We start from the raw sequence: 19781 nt of genomic DNA on the forward strand, positions 1-19781 counted from the left end.
TAATTTACAAAATGCTGATGGCAACAAAACTCCACTAAATTTTTTGTACAAATGTTGTTTATTTTTCTATTTCTACAGCCAGCATTTGTAGGTAAAAATATTCAAATAACTGTAAAAATGCAATTTGGAGGAACTCCTTATGATGCAAAGAGAAGAAGGCAACGTAGATTAGTTCTCAATTCCCAAATTAGGTAGGAATAAGTTAAAAGAATAAACTGAATTTTTGACATATTAATGAAAGCTATTTTACTAAAAATTATATATAGCCCATATAAAAACATGTAATTTTAGTTTTATTAATTTTTTATTTTTCTTTTTACCTTAAACCCCCTTTTAATTTAAAAAAAAAAATTATATATATATATATATACTTTATTTTAAATAAAGTGTCTTTTTATTTTAATTTTTGTTCATTCTGTAAAATGGCTTACAACAACATACAGTGATCGGCTATCAACCAACTTAGAGTACTCTGTTTACTTATGTCTAATATTATTATTGGCACATACTTGATTTGTAAATACCTAAATATTAAATATTGTTGTTAAATTTGTAGTCATGATGCCTACCCCCATGGTCTAATGATGTATAAAGATCCCCCAACGATGGACATTACTCTTCAAGAATTTGAAACTTTTGCCTTTGAAAGGGTCAAAGGTAATTTTACAAGTTTAAAAACAATGTATATATATTTGAACATTTATGATAATTATGTATTAATATATATAACTTCCTTTTTTTATTTATTTATCCTTTATTTGTATATATCTTTATCCTCAATGTGGAAAAGTCGAATGCGCGACTTAAACATAGAGTGACATAAGTTACTCCGACCCAGTCTCGAGTTGCCTTTGGCAGTTTGGGATATTATAGATTATAATTGCCCAATAATTATACTGCTGAAGTGCTGACTTAGCTTGAGTTCATACCGTTTATAGTGCCTTACTCAAGGGTGCTACAGCATGAGATCAGTGGGGATTAAACCCTTGACCTCATGTGTGGTGTAACAAATGTTCTTACCACTACACCATGCTGCTGGCCACTTTCTGGTCTTGGCTTAAAAATTTATAAATTTTGAATGGTTTGTGATATTTGTCTGTGTTTTCTGAAAATCTTGTTATTTTAAATTGTTTTAAATTTAGTTCTACACTTTTTGGACACCTTATCTGTATCAGCAGTTAAACATAGTGTTGCATACAATGAAAAATTAACTCAATTTCTAAGAAAAAATTACCAAGGATTTCTGCTACCTGTAAGTTTTAAAATATTATAAACTTAAATTCACAAATCTAACAAAATACATTCAATCAACTAAAAAAAACAATTTCACCCTATATAATATATGAGGAAATTTTTTGTTGAGTGGCATATGTATTTTTAAATTATAGTGTGTATAGCCCGATTTGATTTATGATATTTTTTGCAACTATAGACACACACAGAAAGGGAAATAAGTGATGCTGAGTTAGAATGGAGAAGAAAAGATCATATCTCACATTTCATTCTTAGACTTGCTTATTGTCGATCGTAAGTAAAATTTTTTAAGAAAATTTCAACTGAATAACTTTGGTAGTAGTGGTTAAAATACTTGGCTTTACTACATGAGGTCATAGGTTTGATCCTCACTGATATCAAGCTGTAGCACTCTTAAGTAAGCCACTATAAACAATAAGAAGTTCTTCTGAGCCAATATTTAATCAGCAGTTTAATTATCAGGTAATCATAATCTATAATATCCCAAACTGCCAAAGGCATCTTAAGACTGGGTCAGGGTTATAAAATTACCTTTTTTACGATAAAGTTAGAGATATATACGGAATAAAAAAATTCTAAATTATTAAAAAAGTGTTATTAAAATATATTTTTTAATTTTTAGTGAAGAACTGCGGCGTTGGTTCCTAGACAAAGAATTGGATTTATTTAAGTTTAGGTTTTTACAAGAAGGGACAGCAAGTGTTCAATCTTTTTTACAACTCAATGACCTCACTTACACCCCAGTAAGTTTCTTCTTACATTTTTCGTTTATTTTTAAAATAGTATATTTTTGTGCTAACTGTTAAAATATTTAAAAGTTAAAATAATGTAACTGTAATTATTTATTTTCCAATTACAAAATCTTGTTTATAAATTTTTACTGCTTTTGTATTACTTCTTAATATAACCACTTATAACCCCTTAATTCTTATCCTTTTAGTATGGTAATTAGGCAAATTTGCATTGGAATTTTAAAATTTAGCTTAAAAAAGCTATAAATATTTTTTAAACAAAATTTCATATTAACCAATTGACTTTTTGAGTTCAAAATTGAACTTACATTTTTTTTAAAGATTTCAGAAGAAGACAAAGAAAGATTTTCACCAGCGCTAAGCAAAATTTCAGCCGATATGACAGAATCTATGGTGGAAAAAAGTTTGTTTTATCGTGTTCCCTTTCAAGAAGTTCTCAACCTTGTTAGTGGAAAAAAAGTTTTTCTGTATAAGGTAAGCTTAATAAAGTAGTAATAAAAAAGAAAAAAGAATTAGTTTTTAAATATTGCCATCAATTTTTCCTGTATTAGTGATTTTTTAATTTATTTTCAAAGTTCAGTTGCTTAATGTTTTTGTTTTTTTTGATAAGGGAGATGCTTTTGTGCCTCAACGAGAATTTTTGTCAATAATTAGCACCCAATTTCGTGAACATTTGTCCAAGGCTCTTACAGTAAGTTTAATTTATTAAAAAAATGTATACAGCTGCAAAGAGTAGCAGTTAGAAAACTTAGCTTCACTTCATAAGGTTTTTTGTTTAATCCCTGCTACTTTCATGCCTTAGCAAAATTTATTAAGGTGCTATAAAACTATATAAACTTTTGTCAAGCTTTTTTTTGGAAGATAAATTACAATTTTAATCAATGATATCTTAAACTGCTACAACTTAATATTGGATCCAATTAACTTATGTTACTCTATGAGCTGTTAAGTTATTGTTTTTACAATAAAAAATTTGTGAGGTAGTTAATGTAAAAAGAATAAAACTTTCTTTGAAATTAATCAATTTGATTGTCTATTTCTTTATTTTAACCAAAGAATTAAATTTTAAAAATATTTATATATATAATTTTTTAGTTAACTTCGAGATCACTCCCAGACCTGGAAGAGGATGATCGATTGCTCCCCATCCTAAGATCTTTTAACCAGAATGCTCTCTCCACTTCTTATGATCCAAAGAAAAACGAAGGAAATGTGTCAATCAATGATTTGGATGAGGTAAAAATGGAATACCATTTAAAAAAAATTTTTATTTAAATTATTTTGTTTATATTTAAAAATATTACACAAACGTAATTATTTTTTTTTATCATTTTGTTAATATTAGTTATCCAGAACATCTTACCCTTTATGCATGCGGCAATTGCATAATGGCCTTAAAGAAACTCATCATTTAAAACATTGGGGAAGAATGCAATATAGTTTGTTTTTAAAAGGAATTGGGGTAACTCTACAAGATGCTTTGAAATTTTGGAGAAGAGAGTTCGGTAAAGGAATTGGTGAAGAAAAGGTAACAAAAGTTAGGATATTAGCATGTTGAAATAAATGGAGAAAATTTATATTTTTTTGAATACACAAGATCTATGCTTTAGTTTCATTGCTGCAATGATGCAAAAACTTTTATTCTTAAATAAATTAAGACAGTTTATCAAAGATTTTATTTTTATATTTTGTTTTACTTTTTTGTGCTACCAGTCATTTGATAATTTTTTTTAGATTTTTTATCTTAAATATTACAAGCTTTTTTAGAGCTTAAACAGTCCCATTTGTTACTCTAACCCGGCTGAATCTTTAGCAGTTTGAAATACTATTTATATATATGGATAGGTTATAGACTAGTTAATTATAATTGACTTATAATAAATCTGCTGATTAGTTTTAATTTTGACTCGCTTTAATTTGACTTAAAAAAAATTGGAATTTATACAACCTATTTTTATATAGTTTGAAAAGGAGCATGCTTACAATATAAGGCATGGGTATGGAAAGGAAGGAAAAAGAACAAGTTATTCCCCATATAGCTGTAAAACAATTATCATGAAAAATTCACCTACTGTACAAGACCATCATGGTATAATAGTTTTTGAAATAAAAAAAGGAGATATACTGATTATTAAATAGAATTTATTTCAAAAAATATTAGCTTTTTTTTTTATAAAACTATACTTTATTTGATAAGAATTTGTTACCATTTAAGTCTAATGTCTTTCAATTTTTTTAAAAACATGTATTCCTACTGCATAAAACCATTTAACAATAATGGGTATGTTAACATTTGACCACTTATGGCATAAATGATTGGTTGAAATGCTTTGCTCAACTACATAAGATCCAGTGTTCAATACTCTCATATGTTCAATACTACTGTAATGTCCCTTAGAAGGCGTCATAAACAATATCAACTTTTTTGGACAAAAAAAAATCTCTAGAATAATATTGAGTAATTTTAGTTTTAACCTTAACTACTAAAGTCAACTTAAGACTAGATCATGGTAACATATGTTACTCCATGTTAAGGCAGTAAAACTGGCACTTAATAATTACTAAATGTGTTTAATTCTATTTCTAGGATGTCCCTTTAAGCATAGCTCTCCTGAACTACTAAAACAAAAGTTAAAAAGTTATAAATGTAGTGGTGATGTCGTTGAAGAAATTATTGCCCTGGTTAAAGGACAACATTTTCAAATTGCTTGCCAGAAGTATTTTGAAGCAACACATAAAGTAAAACAATCACAAAATAATTTATTTCATGTTTTTAACTAAAAATTAGAAATATATTTGTTGACAGGTTGAAAGTTCTACATTTCAAGTAACTCATCCCAATTTATATTTTGATGAAAGTCAAAAAATACTGAATGGTAAGTTGTGATATAATAAATTTTGTTTTTCTGGTGTGTCATGGTTTCATACTAATTTTCATGACTTTTTAATAATTTTACCTATTTTAATTAACTGTTAAAAAAAGTATTATGGGTTGTAAAAATCTTGTATTTTTTTTTTTATTTTTAAAGGTCGACTACACAGCCTTAACAAAATTACGTAAATCCTGAGTTGATTTTAGCAGTTTAGGATATTATTGATAGTTGTCTTTTAACAACATATGTGCTATTTCCCTTACTTTAAAGCACTACAGTATAGAATTAGTGGGAATCGAAACCAGTCCCTTGTGTAGTAAAACCAAATGTTCTAACCACTACACGACTCGATTGACATTTTACTATGTAAACTTCATTATTTAAAAAAAACTAATGTTAAAAATAATTACTAGGTGAAAAACCCTCTTCTTTACCCAACAACCGTGGGGCCAAGAAGGCAGAGGTGTTTACCCCAAAATGGTCTGAACCCCTAAACAAAGCAACCCCGACCAAAAAACCCAAGAATGATTGGGAGGACTCTGAACTGGAACAAATGATGATGGATTACACAGAAACTTAAAATTATGATAATTGTTTAAAAAAATAAAAAAAATATGGGTTTTATAAATTGCCCCCTATAAATGGTCCCTATTTGAAATGCTACCCCTCCCCAAAACCAGCCATTTGGTTTAATTACCCCTTTATAAGTTAAATTTTGGTAGATAAATAGTGCTTTACAATGAAGTTATGTGTAAAATAATGTAAAGGGTTTGCTTATTAAAAAAAATTAAACATTTACAATAAATTACATTACATTTGTATAACAGTTCAGTGGTGTTGATTAATATATATAAACTTGTATTAAAACATATATACTAGCTGTTATGTTATTGCAATATATTCCAGTGGGAATATGTTGTTGTTCTGTTTTTTTTCTTTCTACCTTTGTAAACAGCTGACAAAAAACTTTTTGCACACGGTGCTTGCGCAATGTTAGGTAATTTTAAGGTCAAAATTAAGTTACCTTTTTTTAGAAAAATCCTTTTATTATAGTTCATTTTGTTTAACTTTTTTGTGTGCCATTTATTAGGTAACAAAAAAAATATATACAGTTAACAATACATTGATTCGGTAGGAAAAATGACAAAGTTCATGATTTAAAAAGTGTTAAAATAATTTTTTTTGTATATATTTTTATCTTCGATGTGGGAAAGTCGAGTGCGCGACTTAAACATAGAGTAACATCAGTTACTTCGACCCAGTCTTTAGATATTTAAACATGATTTTACAGTATAAAATGGTCACCAAATCCTAAAATTAATTACCCAGTTGCGAGTTCAAATTCAACTTTATTAGAATTATAAACTGTTTGGTCATATTATGAAAGGCAAGCTTTAAAATTTGAATATTTCTTTGTTCGAAAAACTTTTAACATCGAATGAACGACGCATTGTTTTGTTACGCTCTGTGAGCATAAGAAAAAGGCATGACGTAACGATCAGCTGATCGCTTAAACACGTGACATTGGATCAAAACAATAACAAAGAGCGTAGAGGGCATTTAAAACATGACTAGATTCTAAGCATTGGCATTTGCGTTGAACAAGTTAGTTAAAACTTATTTTAATCATAGATAACAGTATATTAGGGACTGTTTTGTCATAAATACGTTTATTACGCTACCTAAAGGAGTTGCTTAGGTAACGGTGGTATTAATTTGTGAAGTTAGTCGTGAAAGCATTTTAAAAATTGTTTAAATTTTGCCATAAAAAAGAAAGTAATTTAAAAACGAAATTAGTTTATTTTTTATTAAACGTTGTTAAGAATATAACGCCATATTTAAAATTTAAGCAGTCTTATATTTTTTTTAGATAAACATACTTTAAGAAAAAAATTTATAATCGTTTGAACTAAAACTTAAAAATGCCTTACATTGGCCAAGATTATAGATCTCCAGGTCACAAATGGACTCGTGTAGGATCTTCAAAATGGGAGGTCAAAGACCAAGGTGTCGGTGTCTCAATAGAAACTATGCCAAGGTAAATGTAAATTTCAGAAAAAAAAAATTAAATCATTTTTTTATTTTTAAAAATTTATTCAATATATTGTCTATTATGGTTGTTATGAAATATTATCAATTTTTTGGGACAGAGTAAAAATTTTAATTAAAATTTTAGATTTTTTTAATTTACTATTTTTATCAATGTGTTAATAGTCACTCATGTTGCATATAGGGGTGTGTGTATCATATTTCATTTTGATTGCTCAGTTCATATTTGTTCCTAGTAGTCACGTGCTAGTTAGTAACCTCATGACATCATCAAAACACGCACTACGAACGTCAATAGATTAATTTTAATGCAATTTTTTAATTATTATTGCATCATTTATTTATAGATTATTTTCAATTCTAAAAATAAAGGTTTAAAAAAAGTTTAATTAAATTTGTTAACTTAATAGACCCAACATTTTTGTTTAAATTATACTCATTTTTATTATATGTATTTAATAACTAAATAAATAAAAGCAGTCATTTTTTATATTTTATTTTTTTTCCTATGTACTAATATCTTTTTTTTTTCAATTTTTTTCAATTTTGACCTTATTGTTTTTTTTGAAATTTTTGCTTGCATTGATTTACTTTTACTACCATTAGCGTATGTGATAACCATATTTACTTATACCGGTATCTCCTAATATGAATATCTGTGCTTACAAAAGTTTGTCCTTAACAAACAAAAGGCACTGACAGTATTGTTTGCTGATACTTATATGGGCTTATTGCATTTTTTGTTAAGGTATAAATTGAAACCATTATAATTTAAATTGGAAAACCATTATAATTTAAACATATTAGGTTTTAATTAATAAAGGCCTGTGTTTAAGGGCAAAATGTGTAATGTAAGCAGTGTAAATTAAGTTTTTGCATTTTTTCAAAAAAAAATTTAACCTTATTTTTTGTGTTTTTGTAGGAGTCATGTTAAGAAAATAATTGAAGCTTTTTTGCGACAAATGCAGCAAAAGAAAAACAGAAGTCTGTACAATAATCTTACATCAGCGCCAGGTATTCTATACAACATTTCTAAATTTTAGTTGTATATATTTATATATATACCCAGTTTGAAAGATTGTTAAGTTTTTTTTTTTTTGGCTACGCTTTTGATTTTGTCTAAGAAGATTTTTATTAAAAAATATAATTTATTTGTTGTAGTTTCAAAGTGTAGTGTTCTTGAAGATATGACTTGGTTACAGGTTGATATAAAAAGCAGTAAAGAGGTAACTTAGTTTTTCTACTTTTTAAAATACATTTTGTTACAATTTCTAAAAAAAAAAATGAAATTAATTGTATTAAATTGTTTTAGCTATGTATTATTTACCAAAAATTTTAGATTAAAATAGTAATCAGTATATTTTATCTAATTAGTTGCACTAAATAAAGATCAATACATATCTATGTTTATCTAACTAACCTTAATATTATAAATACAGAGCCATGGATATACCACTCTTGGTGAACTTATCAGAAGGTTGGATTTGGCAGGAGCGGCTAAAATGGAATACCGGTTTCCTTACATTCTAAAGGTCACTGAACTTTTGGTCCAATATAAGCTTCATAACCTAAGTGGAATGGCTCAGGCCCATTTATTCCTGTTAATTGATGCTCTGGTTTTTCAAGGTAATTTGTAATAATTAGTGGGGTTTTAAAAATGTTCAAAAACAAACAGAAACTTTTAAACTGTTTTAAATATTAGATTTTTTGATAGATGAGATCATATTTTTTGTTAGGGAATGCCTTTTTAGAAATTGAAATTATTGTGTTTTGAGATTAAATTACTTTCTAGTTTAAGATAACAGTGTTTTTAGATTTAACTTGATTTAACTTTTCGAATATTTGATAAATGAGATTTTTAGCAGTATTGAAACAACAATATTTTATCAGTATATACATAAAATATTTAAATAATATTATAAATAATAAAATGGGATTTTTATGTAGAAAAATTTGTGTATCAAAATTGCATTAATTATTAAATAATTTTTTTTAGGCAGTTAACCATATTTTAAATATCTGAACTTTTTTTTTAGTTTCGAAAACACATTATGGTATTCGTCAAATGAAGCAGATTTTAAACAAATTAATGACCTTTCTGCAACAACAGTCCAAAAGATCGATGTTCTCTTCAAAAGCTTCATTTTTCAAAAGTCTTGAAAGTGTCAGAAGTTGGAAAAACAAAATAAATCAAATTAGTATCCCGCAGGTATTTTGCATTAAAATAAACCAAAATTGTTCTTGTCAAGTAAAATAACTAATTGGCAGGTTTAAGCAACTCAAGGCTAGGCCAAAATTTAATTAATTAATTTTATATATAGGTGTTTTATACTTTTATATAAAGGTAATGTACTACAATTTACTAATTGCCATTTAATCTACATCAAACTATCTACGGGCATATATAATTTGTAAAAAAAAACAGTTCAAACTACCATTTATTATTTGTGTATCTTAACAATTTAACTAATTATTAAATTTTTTTTATTATATTTTTTTTTAATGACAAACGCAGTTTTTTATGAACTTTATTGAAAAATGTAACTTTTCTCAGAAACCTTATCAAAAATTCATATTTTTGTTATTTTTTTATCAAAAATTCATATTTTTGTTATTTTTCGCAGAGGTTTGATCGACATGCATCCTTAACACATCTTCCTTACGAAATATCACGCCAAATTATCCTAAACTTAGATGACTATCAAGATATTGTCAACCTTTCAAAAGTTAACAAACATTTAAACTCAATTTGCAACGAAAAATTGATATGGCAGCATCTTTGCGAAAAAAATTTCACACATGTAAGTTTATTTCAATTTATTTTTTAAATATATAAAAAAATTCATGTTTTAATGTCAACTTTTTTAGATTTAGTTATCCTTGATGTGAAAAAGTTAACTTTACAAGTTAAATAAACATAGAGTAATATCAGTTACCCAACTCAGTCTCAAGTTGCCTTTGGCATTTTGGGAAATTATAGTTATAATTGATAATTCATACCGCTTATGGCATCTTACTCAAAGGTGCTACAGTATAAATGCGAACCCAAGACATCATGTAGTGAAGCCAAGTGTCTTAACCACTACACCTTGCTGCCAGTTTTATAAGCAAACTTTGTGATTTTTCAGGAAGAAATAGTTCATGCAAAGAAAGGCTTGGTACGAAAAGCACAAAGAAAAAGGGAGGGAAGAGTTTGGTCAAAATCGATCGATCTAAACAACAATAATTATGTTGACTTTAACAGCGTGCACGAATGGAAAAAAATTCATGCATTTTTAAACAAGTATAAAAAAAAATTATTTTCTATGTCAAATAAAGAACTAAACATCAATACCATTTTTAACACTAGACTTTTTTGGTTTAATTTTTAAATAAGTTATGCCAGTAAGGTAAAATACATTTTTTAAACTTTGTTAGTATTATGTATTATAAACAAATTTTTTTTATTTTGGTTAAAAATATAATTTAAATAATTTTTTGTTTATAGAACCTACACAAAACAAGAAAGTACATATACAGAAACTTTGTTATACTGCCATAACTGCAGTGTTGTATTCTGGCAGGTAAGTTACATTTATTTAACATTTTATGTGCTACATTTTAATAAAATATTGTAATGCAAAAGTGGTTATAACAAAATATTGGAGAAATGAAAGGTCCAAATTTAAAAGTGTTTCACATTTTGCCTGCAGCGTGGTTTATTGGTTAGATATTACTTAGCTTTACCACATGAGATCTTGGGTTCGATTCCCACCATCTTTACATTGTAGCATTCTGAGTAAGGTGCTATAAATTATTAAAACTGCTAATAAGCAAAAAACAATGGATAAATTTATTATTGGACAATTATAATAAATTGTATCCCAAACTGCAAAAGGTAACTCAAGACTGGGTCGGAGTAACAAATGTTAATCTATGTTTAAATTGTAAAGTTGATCTTTCCACATTGAGGACCTTTCCACATTAACATAAAAAAACTTTTCCACATTAACAAAAAAAAATTGAAAATAAAAAAAGAAAAGTTAGATTTCTTAAGCTCAAGATTTATTTAAATATATTATTATTTTAGGACACTGGTCATCCTTGTATAGTTGAAAATGGAAACAGTAAACACGAAATTAATGTGGAAAAAATATCTCCGCACAAACTTATTTCCTTATTTCAATTCTAAAATTGTTTTTTGCTAAATTGTCATTTTTTGGTAATGGAAGCAACATCAACATAAAAAATAGCTGCTGTGTTTAAGAATTTCTAAGAACTATTTTACATACAAGACTATTACCATATTTAAAATGTATTTTTGATTTTCGATTAATTTAAATACAAAAAATTGTTCTGTTTGTTTTTTTTGCCAAATTGGCAGTTGCCCTTTTAGATATCATTTTCTATAAATTCATTCTCATTTTGCCATTATTGTTCTTATTGCCCTGTTTTACCTTTGTCATTGGTTCTATTTTGTTTTTGTATTTAAATCACTGTGTAAATAGGAATATTATTTTTTTGAATATTGTTTTGCTTGTGATAATTCTAATGTGCTTTACAGTTGTATTTTTGTACAAATTTTCAAGGCTGATAACAGCGCCTATTTCGTAATAAAATTTTGTAAATAAAAAAGCATTTCTTGTACTTTTAGCCATCTTAACACAAGCATATTTGGTCTATTTCATCAGATATGCTTATTGAATTATATGTATTTAACCTTTTTCTAGTGCCGTAAAGTACATATGACGTTTTTTTAAAAGAAGACCAAAAAATGAATGATAACTAAAACAGAAAATAGTTTATTATGTGCAGTCACCCAATCTATTAACCAAAAATGCCCACAAATTTTAGTGTTAACATATGATTGTTTTTGGCATTTTTGAATTAAAGTTTAAGCCTGTATCTAACTCAATGCCCATGGCTCTAGTCGGCCTTGATAAACACGCTAAGATTTTGTAATCAAACAAATTTTGCCTTTTTCACTTCAGGCAAAAACGTCATCATTTGATAAATAAGTTGTTATGATAATCATGAACGTGGGATATAAAAAAAGAAAGGTTTATAATGATATAAATTTAAAAGAAATTTTAAATTAAAAAATAGATGCCTACAAAATAATTTTTAATTCTCTTTTAAAGAAACATTTGATCAACATCACTTTAAGCTAAAGGAGAGAGGCGCGCGCGTTGATTTGATTCACGCCAAAATTGCAAATTTCGGCCCCGGGTTTGTAAAGAAGCGCAAGGAATTCTTGAACTGAAACACGTGGTTCTTCCTTGTCTAGACCGCGTGATAGAAGGTGGTTGAAATCTGCACTCAAGTTAAATCGTTAATTCTAAATGTTTTTTGCAACAATTATACAACAACGTCAAAAGAGTATAGTGATTATGACGTCATATTGAAGAACAAACTACCTGGAAAGCAGAAGTTTAAATATTAAAAGACAATTTATATTTTATGACGTCACACAAAAATCAAGAAAGCAAAATCACATCTAGAAGTGGAAGTCAAAGTCAAATTTAACTTTAAAGGTCTTAAAGGACGATCTTAGTCCTAATAAGGTAAAATTATTCCATTTTTTTTGGTAAAATTAATTGTGTTTAAAATTTTTGCTGCGTTATCTTTTTGTTAATATAAAAACATTTTTTTTATATTGTGTAAAATATAGAAAAGAAGTGAATCAAAAAAATGCATGAATTAGCTAGTGCTGTTAATTACCTTAAAAATATAATAATTTTCAAAATGTTAATAATTTTTAATGTTAATAAAATAATTTAATCTTTCTTAGATAATGTTTTGACAAAAGTGATTTGTGACGTATACCATGACGTCATGGTGATTTGCAAGTTGGTTTAATTATTGGTAAGTAAACTTAAATTTAGTTTTATCAATAAACTAATAATATGTTAAAAAACAAAATTAAATTGGTTATATATATATAAATATTTTGTCAAAATGAACTAAGAATTAAAATTTTAACCGTTTATGGAATAATTTTGAGCGCTATATGCTGTATGCTGCATGGTTTTTATTTATTTTTTATTTGCAAGCTGCTGCTGCGCGCTGCGTTATTGCTAGTTTAAATTAATTAAAATATTTATGCTCATGTTTTTGGATTATATTGATATGCTGCTGCGTTTGCCAACTAACTAAATTAAACTAATTTTGGAAACTAATATGCTGTTTGCAATATTAAGTTTAGAGCTGTTGTAGCGACGCAAATACTTACTCTTCATCTAATCTTTTATATTTCTCTTTTCTATATTACTACTACTTTTCCTGCGCCGCTGCTGCGAATACCCAACATATATTAAAATATTAATTAAATAAAATTAACTCTAAAAATCACAAGTAAAGATTAAAATAATTATTCTTAGTTAGTTTGACATGATTATATATTTAAACTATTTTTTTTTTAATATATTAGTTTTTTAATAATACCAAGTTCAGTTAAAAACAATAAATTTGCTGCCGACCAATCTGTCGCATTTTTCTTAACTAATCTTATTTTTTATCTTTTATGTCGTTGGAATTTGAGCATTCTTAAGACCCCTCATGTAACCGCACCAGTTTTTATTCAACGCTATCAATTTAACAATACCCAGTTTATGACGCCATCACGTCGGCAATGTGAACGCCTTATCGAGAAAATGTAAAAGTGCACCCAAATAAATTTAAAGGTATTTGTTTAAAATTATTATTTTTTCAGTAACTTTTACAACTTAAACTTTTATTTTTTTTGTCGTGAAGTGCAACTGTATTCTGGTTTAAATGTATTTTGATAACTCTCTAATTTTTTCAGATCGATTTTAGCCAATGGTCTTTTAAAACTTAACATCATAAGTGACGTCATTACAGTCTAAATGACTTCACTCAAAACGCCAGTTCCTGATTATTAAAAGGTAAATACATAACTTTATTTAAGCATTAATATTAGGCTTTTTTAATTTCAAGTAGCATTTAAAATATAATTTTATTACCTAAAATGCTGCTTCAAAAAAAAAATTTTGACAATATTTTATAATTAAGATTGTTTTTTTTTGTTTTCAGTGATAAGTCAACATCATTTTTATGTTCATCTCATCACCAGCAAGTGATGTCATCACTAATTACGTCACAACTGATAAGATTAGAACCGGAAAAGGAACTGAACATTCGTTCGTCCTATGCTAAAGGTAAATTGTTTAAAATATTTTAAAATAATAATTTGATAATTTAATTTAATAAAATTGTGACGTTATAGCCTTTATATATTTGTAATATTTTTTATCTATGACGTAACCCAACTGGAAAAAAAATAAATGATATATCGTTAAAGCATTATGTATTGTATCTTTTAACTTAATGTATGATTACTTTCATCCTTTTTTTAATAATTTTTTTATGTTTAGAAATCCGAAAAGCTGATGTGGTTTATTTCAATTTTGCCAGTTTTTATCAATTGACGATATTGAATTCAACAATTATGATGTCACGTATGGAGAACGTGACGTATGAATAGATCATTATTAAATGATCTAAAAACAAGGAACTTTGAGATTAGATTTTGTGATTTTAGTCACTAATTTTGAGGTCTGGAAATACTAAAATGAGACAGAATTGTATGCAATACCTTTCTCTTCTCCCAGTGTATTTTTATTTTGCGGACTGTCCCAAACTTAGATTTACTCATTTCGCTTCGTGGGTCGGTCGAAGTTTGGGATCAAACAGTCAATGAGCTGATGCGTTCCCGGCGGCCATTTTCCCAATACCATTATAGGTTAGGTCCCCATAGGTGTCCCATGTGCCAGTACTAGTCTGTGTTTTGGCCCTTAAGGTCAGCAGAACCACGTTTCGCCAAATGGTCGTCCGGGTTGTCCCACGTTGTATATTTTTTTCACATTTATTTATTACTGTTGTATTTCTTGCCATATTCTTAATATTTTTTAATGTAGACAACGCACAGCTCATGTTAGGGTATAAACGCTACCGAACAATTAAATGTGGGAGGCTTAACCTTAATAGCCAGGGACTAAACTTTAACTAAAGAAGCAACACGCTTGGGGGTGCAGCAGAGTTTATTATAATTAAAAGTTTCGCGCTAAATAAATACCGGCATCTATAAACCCCGGTTTTCCACTTTCTATCAGTTATTTTCTTCCTTAGTGAGCATGGTGCGTTTTACTCGTGGGTAGTATATAGCGCCATGCTTAGTCTGCAGAATTGTAAATTATTAGCTTGTGAAAATGGAAACTTACTTCGCAGGGTAGGAGGAGCTTGGATGGAACATAGATGGAACATAATTAAGAGTTGAGTAAAAATGTTTGAATCATAAAACTTGAACCCAAATTCTGTCACATTTTCTGTCATGATTATTATTGGTGTAGCGTCATATTGTAAATATTTATAAAATGACATACAATAAATACTAGTTTAAGATTGAAAAAAATTTATTATTTAAATTTTAATTATGTTAAAAACAACAACTCGGGACCTATATATAAATTTAAAATTTTATGTAATTTTATCGTAGGTAATTTTTAGTTGCTATGTAATCTTAAGTAATTTTAAGTAGGTATTAGGTATTCGGTTAATGTGATGTTTAAAGGTGAATATAATTTGTTTAAAACTTAGAACCTAAAACCAATTTTTTCTCTTCTCCCAATTCTTTATTGTATTTGTATTAGGCCTAAACAAAAATCTAAAATCGCGATGGTAAAATTTAAAATAATCTAGAAAAAAAATTAAAAAAATGTTTTAACTTTGTTGGAGTTGGGTAAACCACAAAGTTATTAACATTGCCTGGAGTTAAAAAGTTCGAAAGTAAATTAGTTATCAGTTTGCTCGGTATAGTTTCTTACATTCGTTCTGTTGAAAGAAGATCTGGAATCATATACATGGTAAGTAAAATCCACAAATATGGTTCGTTGCCATCTCTCTTACAATTTTTCTCTAACCATTTTTATTTTTACAGGCTTTTACAGGTTTTAACTTATATTTGAACCCAAGTTAATTTTTTACAGGTTTTGACAGTATCTTAACTGTTTCACATGCTTTACAAGTCTAGGCAATTCTTTTCGACTTTTTATCTATTAGCTTAAAATAAGTTTAATTTAATTATACGGTTAGTACCGTAATAGCAAAACAGTTTTCTACTATACCGAGCATTAGAAATTAGTCGCGCACCCTTAAAATTTATATTTGGGAAAAAAATTGGCTGATTACTAAATTAAAGGCATTTTGTTGGGATTTTTTAGGTGTCTTACTTTTCCAAGGTACCTTTAAAATCTCATTGTTTGCCTTCCTATTGGGTAAAATAACCTGTTGCTTTCTGGTTGACCTTGACGTGGTGCAATGGCTTATTACCAACGAACCAGAGCTAAAATGCAAAAATACATGATAAAAAAATGTTAAAACCGTATTTTATTATAAGAATCATTCAAAAAAGTAAGTTATGCTATAAACCTTTTTTGATAAGATTTATCATGCACTATACATTTTAAAAAATTATCAAAAAACTTTAAGCAATAGTAAAATAATTGAACACATTTTTTAACTGCTTTGTGAGACACTGATTTAAACTCGTAGGCAACCTTTTCTATCATATTACCTTAAGATGATAAGTTTTTGTATTTTTATTAGGAAAGGGTGTGCAGGGACGTGTTTAAGCTATCTATAAACGCCGGCCTTAAAGGCAAATAGTTTAGCATGACTCGTATGCAACCCTATATAGAGGGTAATGACAAATCTTACAGCAACAGTAGCGGTCTTAAAGCCCCAGTAAATTGTTTAGACTTTTGAATATACGCTTAAAGGACCCACAACATTTACAGAAAAAAAAACATCTTTAACTTGTAGGCAATTATTTTACTTTTATAAATGTGGATGGTTTTCTAAATAAACAATTGAATTTAACATTTTTTTTTATTTTCGAAAATTTTTTTTGAGGCTACGCAACTTCGCTTTAAAGTTACAACTCCACACATACCAATATACGGGAGTTAAGTTACATGTTTACTTTGACTAAATATAACGGTTGACTGGGTTTCTTTACTTGCGTATAGATGTGCACATGACTGCTTTCTTTGTAGCTTTACCTACAAAGAACTTTGAACGGCTTGTTGTTGATTTAAATTCGTTCAAAGTAAATAAGATTACCTCATTTTAACGTGAACAGTTTTTTTATTGTGATTATTTAAAGCTATGTCATGCAGTTTTTGTTTGCCTAAGGCAGCGTTTACTTATAAAGAACAGTTTTGTATTCAAACAGATACTGTTAATACAAAGGCAAATATTAAAGAACAAAGGCAAATTTTCAAGTAAATTAATTAAATGGATTTCAAATTAGTTTGCATACAACAAAGATTTAGCACACATATGATAGATTTAAATTATTGTTAATTAGCATCTTTACGGTAAAGCAAACCCTTTTGCCAAATTGAAATTTATGTAAACAGACTTTGGTAAACCCGTTAGAATACAATGTATATATTCAGAAATAGGCTAGTTTATAGTTTCATTATGAAGTACTTTAGGTTGGTGAACTATTTAGTGATCTGTGAATATAAAGTAAAACAGTATTTAAATTAAAAAGTTATAATATGACTTTTTTAAGAATTATGCAGCAGATATATATTTATATATAGATATAAATATTTCTTCGTTAGGCTAAATATATAGATATAAAAAATGAGATAAATATCTACATTTTTTAAAATATATGTATACATTTATATATATAGATGTATACATATAGTAAACCTTAAAAAGGACATTTAACTACGATAAGTTAATGAGTTACAAAATTTGTTTCAACAAGAATAAACACTGGTATTTCCTAAAATAAAGTCGTTGAACTTTAACAACACTAGTTAGACTTAACGGTCGTGGTTAAAGCTTTTATATAAACATCGTAACAAACTTTATATAGTGATATTTCTATTCGTCGTTTTTTTAGTTTTAAATTGGAAATAAGTATTAAAATACAAAGATGGAATATGAAAAGTATCAAGTTCTAGAAGACGACTGCGATTTAAATTTGAAAACTAAGGATATTGATAACGTTCGCAGCGAAATTTTTGATGCAACAGACCATGACTTTTTAGTGCACAAAAAACACGGCATTTTTTGTCGTACCATGACAAAACTGGGTCTGAAAAAACATGGTAAGCTTTTAAGTTAAATAGTTTAATACGTTATGTGGAATACTGACTGTAAATAGTACACAAAAGGGCCTTTGTTCCCTTACTAAAACTATGGTTTAAAAAATACTGCAAAACTGCTATCTTTTGTTAGATCATAACTTCGCTGAAAAGGAAAAATCTTTTAAAACGAAAAAATTGAAACATTTTCTGCAAAAATCTTTTCCTTGGAAACATCACAAAAAAGCTAAGAAATTGGATGACGATATTTCTATTTTGGTCAACAGCAGCGAACACATTGACTCATGTGACAAGCAACACATTACGCGGGGAGGTAAAAACTTTTTTTTTTGCATTTTAGCGAAACTTCAATAGATGTATTATGCTTTTACCTATAATGTTATTACAGATAAAGATTTTGAAGTAAATGACGTCGAATTTGAGGATATATCTTTGTTAGATGAAGATTGTGATCAGGACCACAAAAAACAAACTTTTTTAAGAATTGTCAAAAACGAATGGCGAACTAAATCTGGAAAAACTTTTCGAAAGGTTACATATTTTTTTTAAACCTATTCCATGTATACCCTCTCTTTATTTTTATAGCGTTGGTTTTCATATATACGACATAGTACAGTATGTTTTCTGTATCTTACTATATTACCAAAAACTATATGACCGAATGAAGATTTGCCGGAAAAAAAATTTTGCGGTTTATTTTGTTTTTGGGCATATGCTTTTCGGTCAAATAGCAGTTTGGACATTAATTAATTTATGTTTAAAATATATTGACTGCTTAAAAATTTTTCATTAAATATTTAAAATTGTATATCATTTTTTTGATAAACAACTTCAATGTTCACCTACTTGGATCCTTACCTTATTTACTGTTTAATTTACAGGGAATGGGAAGAACTTACCGATACATGATTGCCTACTTTCAAAGTGAATCTCAAGTACGATGGGTTGTTCCTGATGCTCATGTGATAGCCACTTCTATACACAACCAAAATATCGCTAAGCGACAATATTCATAACGCACTTATCCTTCAATTTCTTCATAATTTATTGATCTAAATATTATTGTTTATGATTTTTTTGTTTTTTTGTTTTAAATCTTGCAATAAATTAGTAAACTGAACTAAAGTAGCGTATTTTTTAAAGTCTTGGGCTTTACCCCAAACAACTTAATCCAAAGGCAATTCAGATTCAGACTATTTTAATAAAACCACCTTTCTGTTCATAAGTACTAATATAATAAACCAGGTGGATTGAGTTGTCTTCATGCTAAATTGGTAATTCATTAAGTTAAATTTGAATTGTGAATTTAATTTTGCAAATATAGCCGCACAACTGCATTTAAAAAAAATTTTGTCCAAAGTCACCCTTGAAAAAATTGCATTCAAAAGCAATACGTATAAATTAAAAATTAGTTAAAAAAATTAATATTTTTTTTTTTGAAACTTAGAAAGCGCCTGTGAAAATGTTAATAATTAATAAAGTTATAACGAATTTATTAATATTATGCTGATTTTAGAACTGGGAATTAAATAGTTTATTAGGTGCACCTTGACCTAACTAACATACTACTTAAAACATTTTACCAAAATGTGCAATAAAACAAAAGTTAGATTTATATTATATAACGTGTATATTAACTCCATTGATCTATTGGTATCCAATAATATGATACCAAATAATCCTAAAAAAGTCGAAAATTTTACATTGAATTTTGATATCATTATTAGGAC

General features: G+C 27.7%; 3 protein-coding genes across 3 annotated transcripts; all 3 read left to right on the forward strand.

Moving 5' to 3' along the window:
* The first annotated feature begins 82 nt into the window (after positions 1-82).
* Positions 83-5605, forward strand: LOC145751663 (DNA primase large subunit-like). Its single transcript, XM_082567861.1, has 13 exons — positions 83-191; positions 557-657; positions 1143-1252; positions 1433-1527; positions 1877-1997; positions 2328-2480; positions 2617-2697; positions 3102-3242; positions 3352-3534; positions 3969-4095; positions 4594-4745; positions 4813-4882; positions 5293-5605. Exons 1-13 carry the CDS (start codon positions 118-120, stop codon positions 5457-5459), a joined length of 1575 nt encoding a protein of 524 aa, XP_082423987.1. The 5' UTR covers positions 83-117; the 3' UTR covers positions 5460-5605.
* A 1143-nt stretch (positions 5606-6748) lies between these two features.
* Positions 6749-11525, forward strand: LOC145751664 (F-box only protein 32-like). Its single transcript, XM_082567862.1, has 9 exons — positions 6749-6917; positions 7851-7942; positions 8090-8154; positions 8368-8554; positions 8965-9137; positions 9553-9729; positions 10057-10211; positions 10416-10491; positions 10998-11525. The coding sequence occupies exons 1-9, from the start codon at positions 6802-6804 to the stop codon at positions 11097-11099; spliced, it is 1143 nt and encodes a 380-aa protein (XP_082423988.1). The 5' UTR covers positions 6749-6801; the 3' UTR covers positions 11100-11525.
* A 5546-nt stretch (positions 11526-17071) lies between these two features.
* Positions 17072-19170, forward strand: LOC145751014 (uncharacterized). The gene is made up of 4 exons (XM_082567083.1): positions 17072-18054; positions 18185-18364; positions 18440-18582; positions 18933-19170. Exons 1-4 carry the CDS (start codon positions 17880-17882, stop codon positions 19065-19067), a joined length of 633 nt encoding a protein of 210 aa, XP_082423209.1. The 5' UTR covers positions 17072-17879; the 3' UTR covers positions 19068-19170.
* Positions 19171-19781: the final 611 nt, after the last annotated feature.

The sequence above is a fragment of the Corella eumyota genome, chromosome 4 (assembly GCF_963082875.1).
Source record: "Corella eumyota chromosome 4, kaCorEumy4.1, whole genome shotgun sequence".
Lineage (NCBI taxonomy): Eukaryota > Metazoa > Chordata > Ascidiacea > Phlebobranchia > Corellidae > Corella > Corella eumyota.

What these genes read in the sequence shown, in the direction of transcription:
- LOC145751664 (XM_082567862.1), top strand. Translation starts at nt 6,802, where the DNA reads ATGCCTTACATTGGCCAAGATTATAGATCTCCAGGTCACAAATGGACT. An exon ending in ATATAAAAAGCAGTAAAGAG is followed by an intron (nt 8,155 to 8,367) that starts GTAACTTAGTTT and finishes TTATAAATACAG; the next exon opens with AGCCATGGATATACCACTCT. An exon ending in GCGAAAAAAATTTCACACAT is followed by an intron (nt 9,730 to 10,056) that starts GTAAGTTTATTT and finishes GTGATTTTTCAG; the next exon opens with GAAGAAATAGTTCATGCAAA.
- LOC145751014 (XM_082567083.1), top strand. Translation starts at nt 17,880, where the DNA reads ATGGAATATGAAAAGTATCAAGTTCTAGAAGACGACTGCGATTTAAAT. An exon ending in ACTGGGTCTGAAAAAACATG is followed by an intron (nt 18,055 to 18,184) that starts GTAAGCTTTTAA and finishes ATCTTTTGTTAG; the next exon opens with ATCATAACTTCGCTGAAAAG. An exon ending in GCAACACATTACGCGGGGAG is followed by an intron (nt 18,365 to 18,439) that starts GTAAAAACTTTT and finishes ATGTTATTACAG; the next exon opens with ATAAAGATTTTGAAGTAAAT.
- LOC145751663 (XM_082567861.1), top strand. Translation starts at nt 118, where the DNA reads ATGCAATTTGGAGGAACTCCTTATGATGCAAAGAGAAGAAGGCAACGT. An exon ending in ATTTGTCCAAGGCTCTTACA is followed by an intron (nt 2,698 to 3,101) that starts GTAAGTTTAATT and finishes ATAATTTTTTAG; the next exon opens with TTAACTTCGAGATCACTCCC. An exon ending in CAATCAATGATTTGGATGAG is followed by an intron (nt 3,243 to 3,351) that starts GTAAAAATGGAA and finishes TGTTAATATTAG; the next exon opens with TTATCCAGAACATCTTACCC.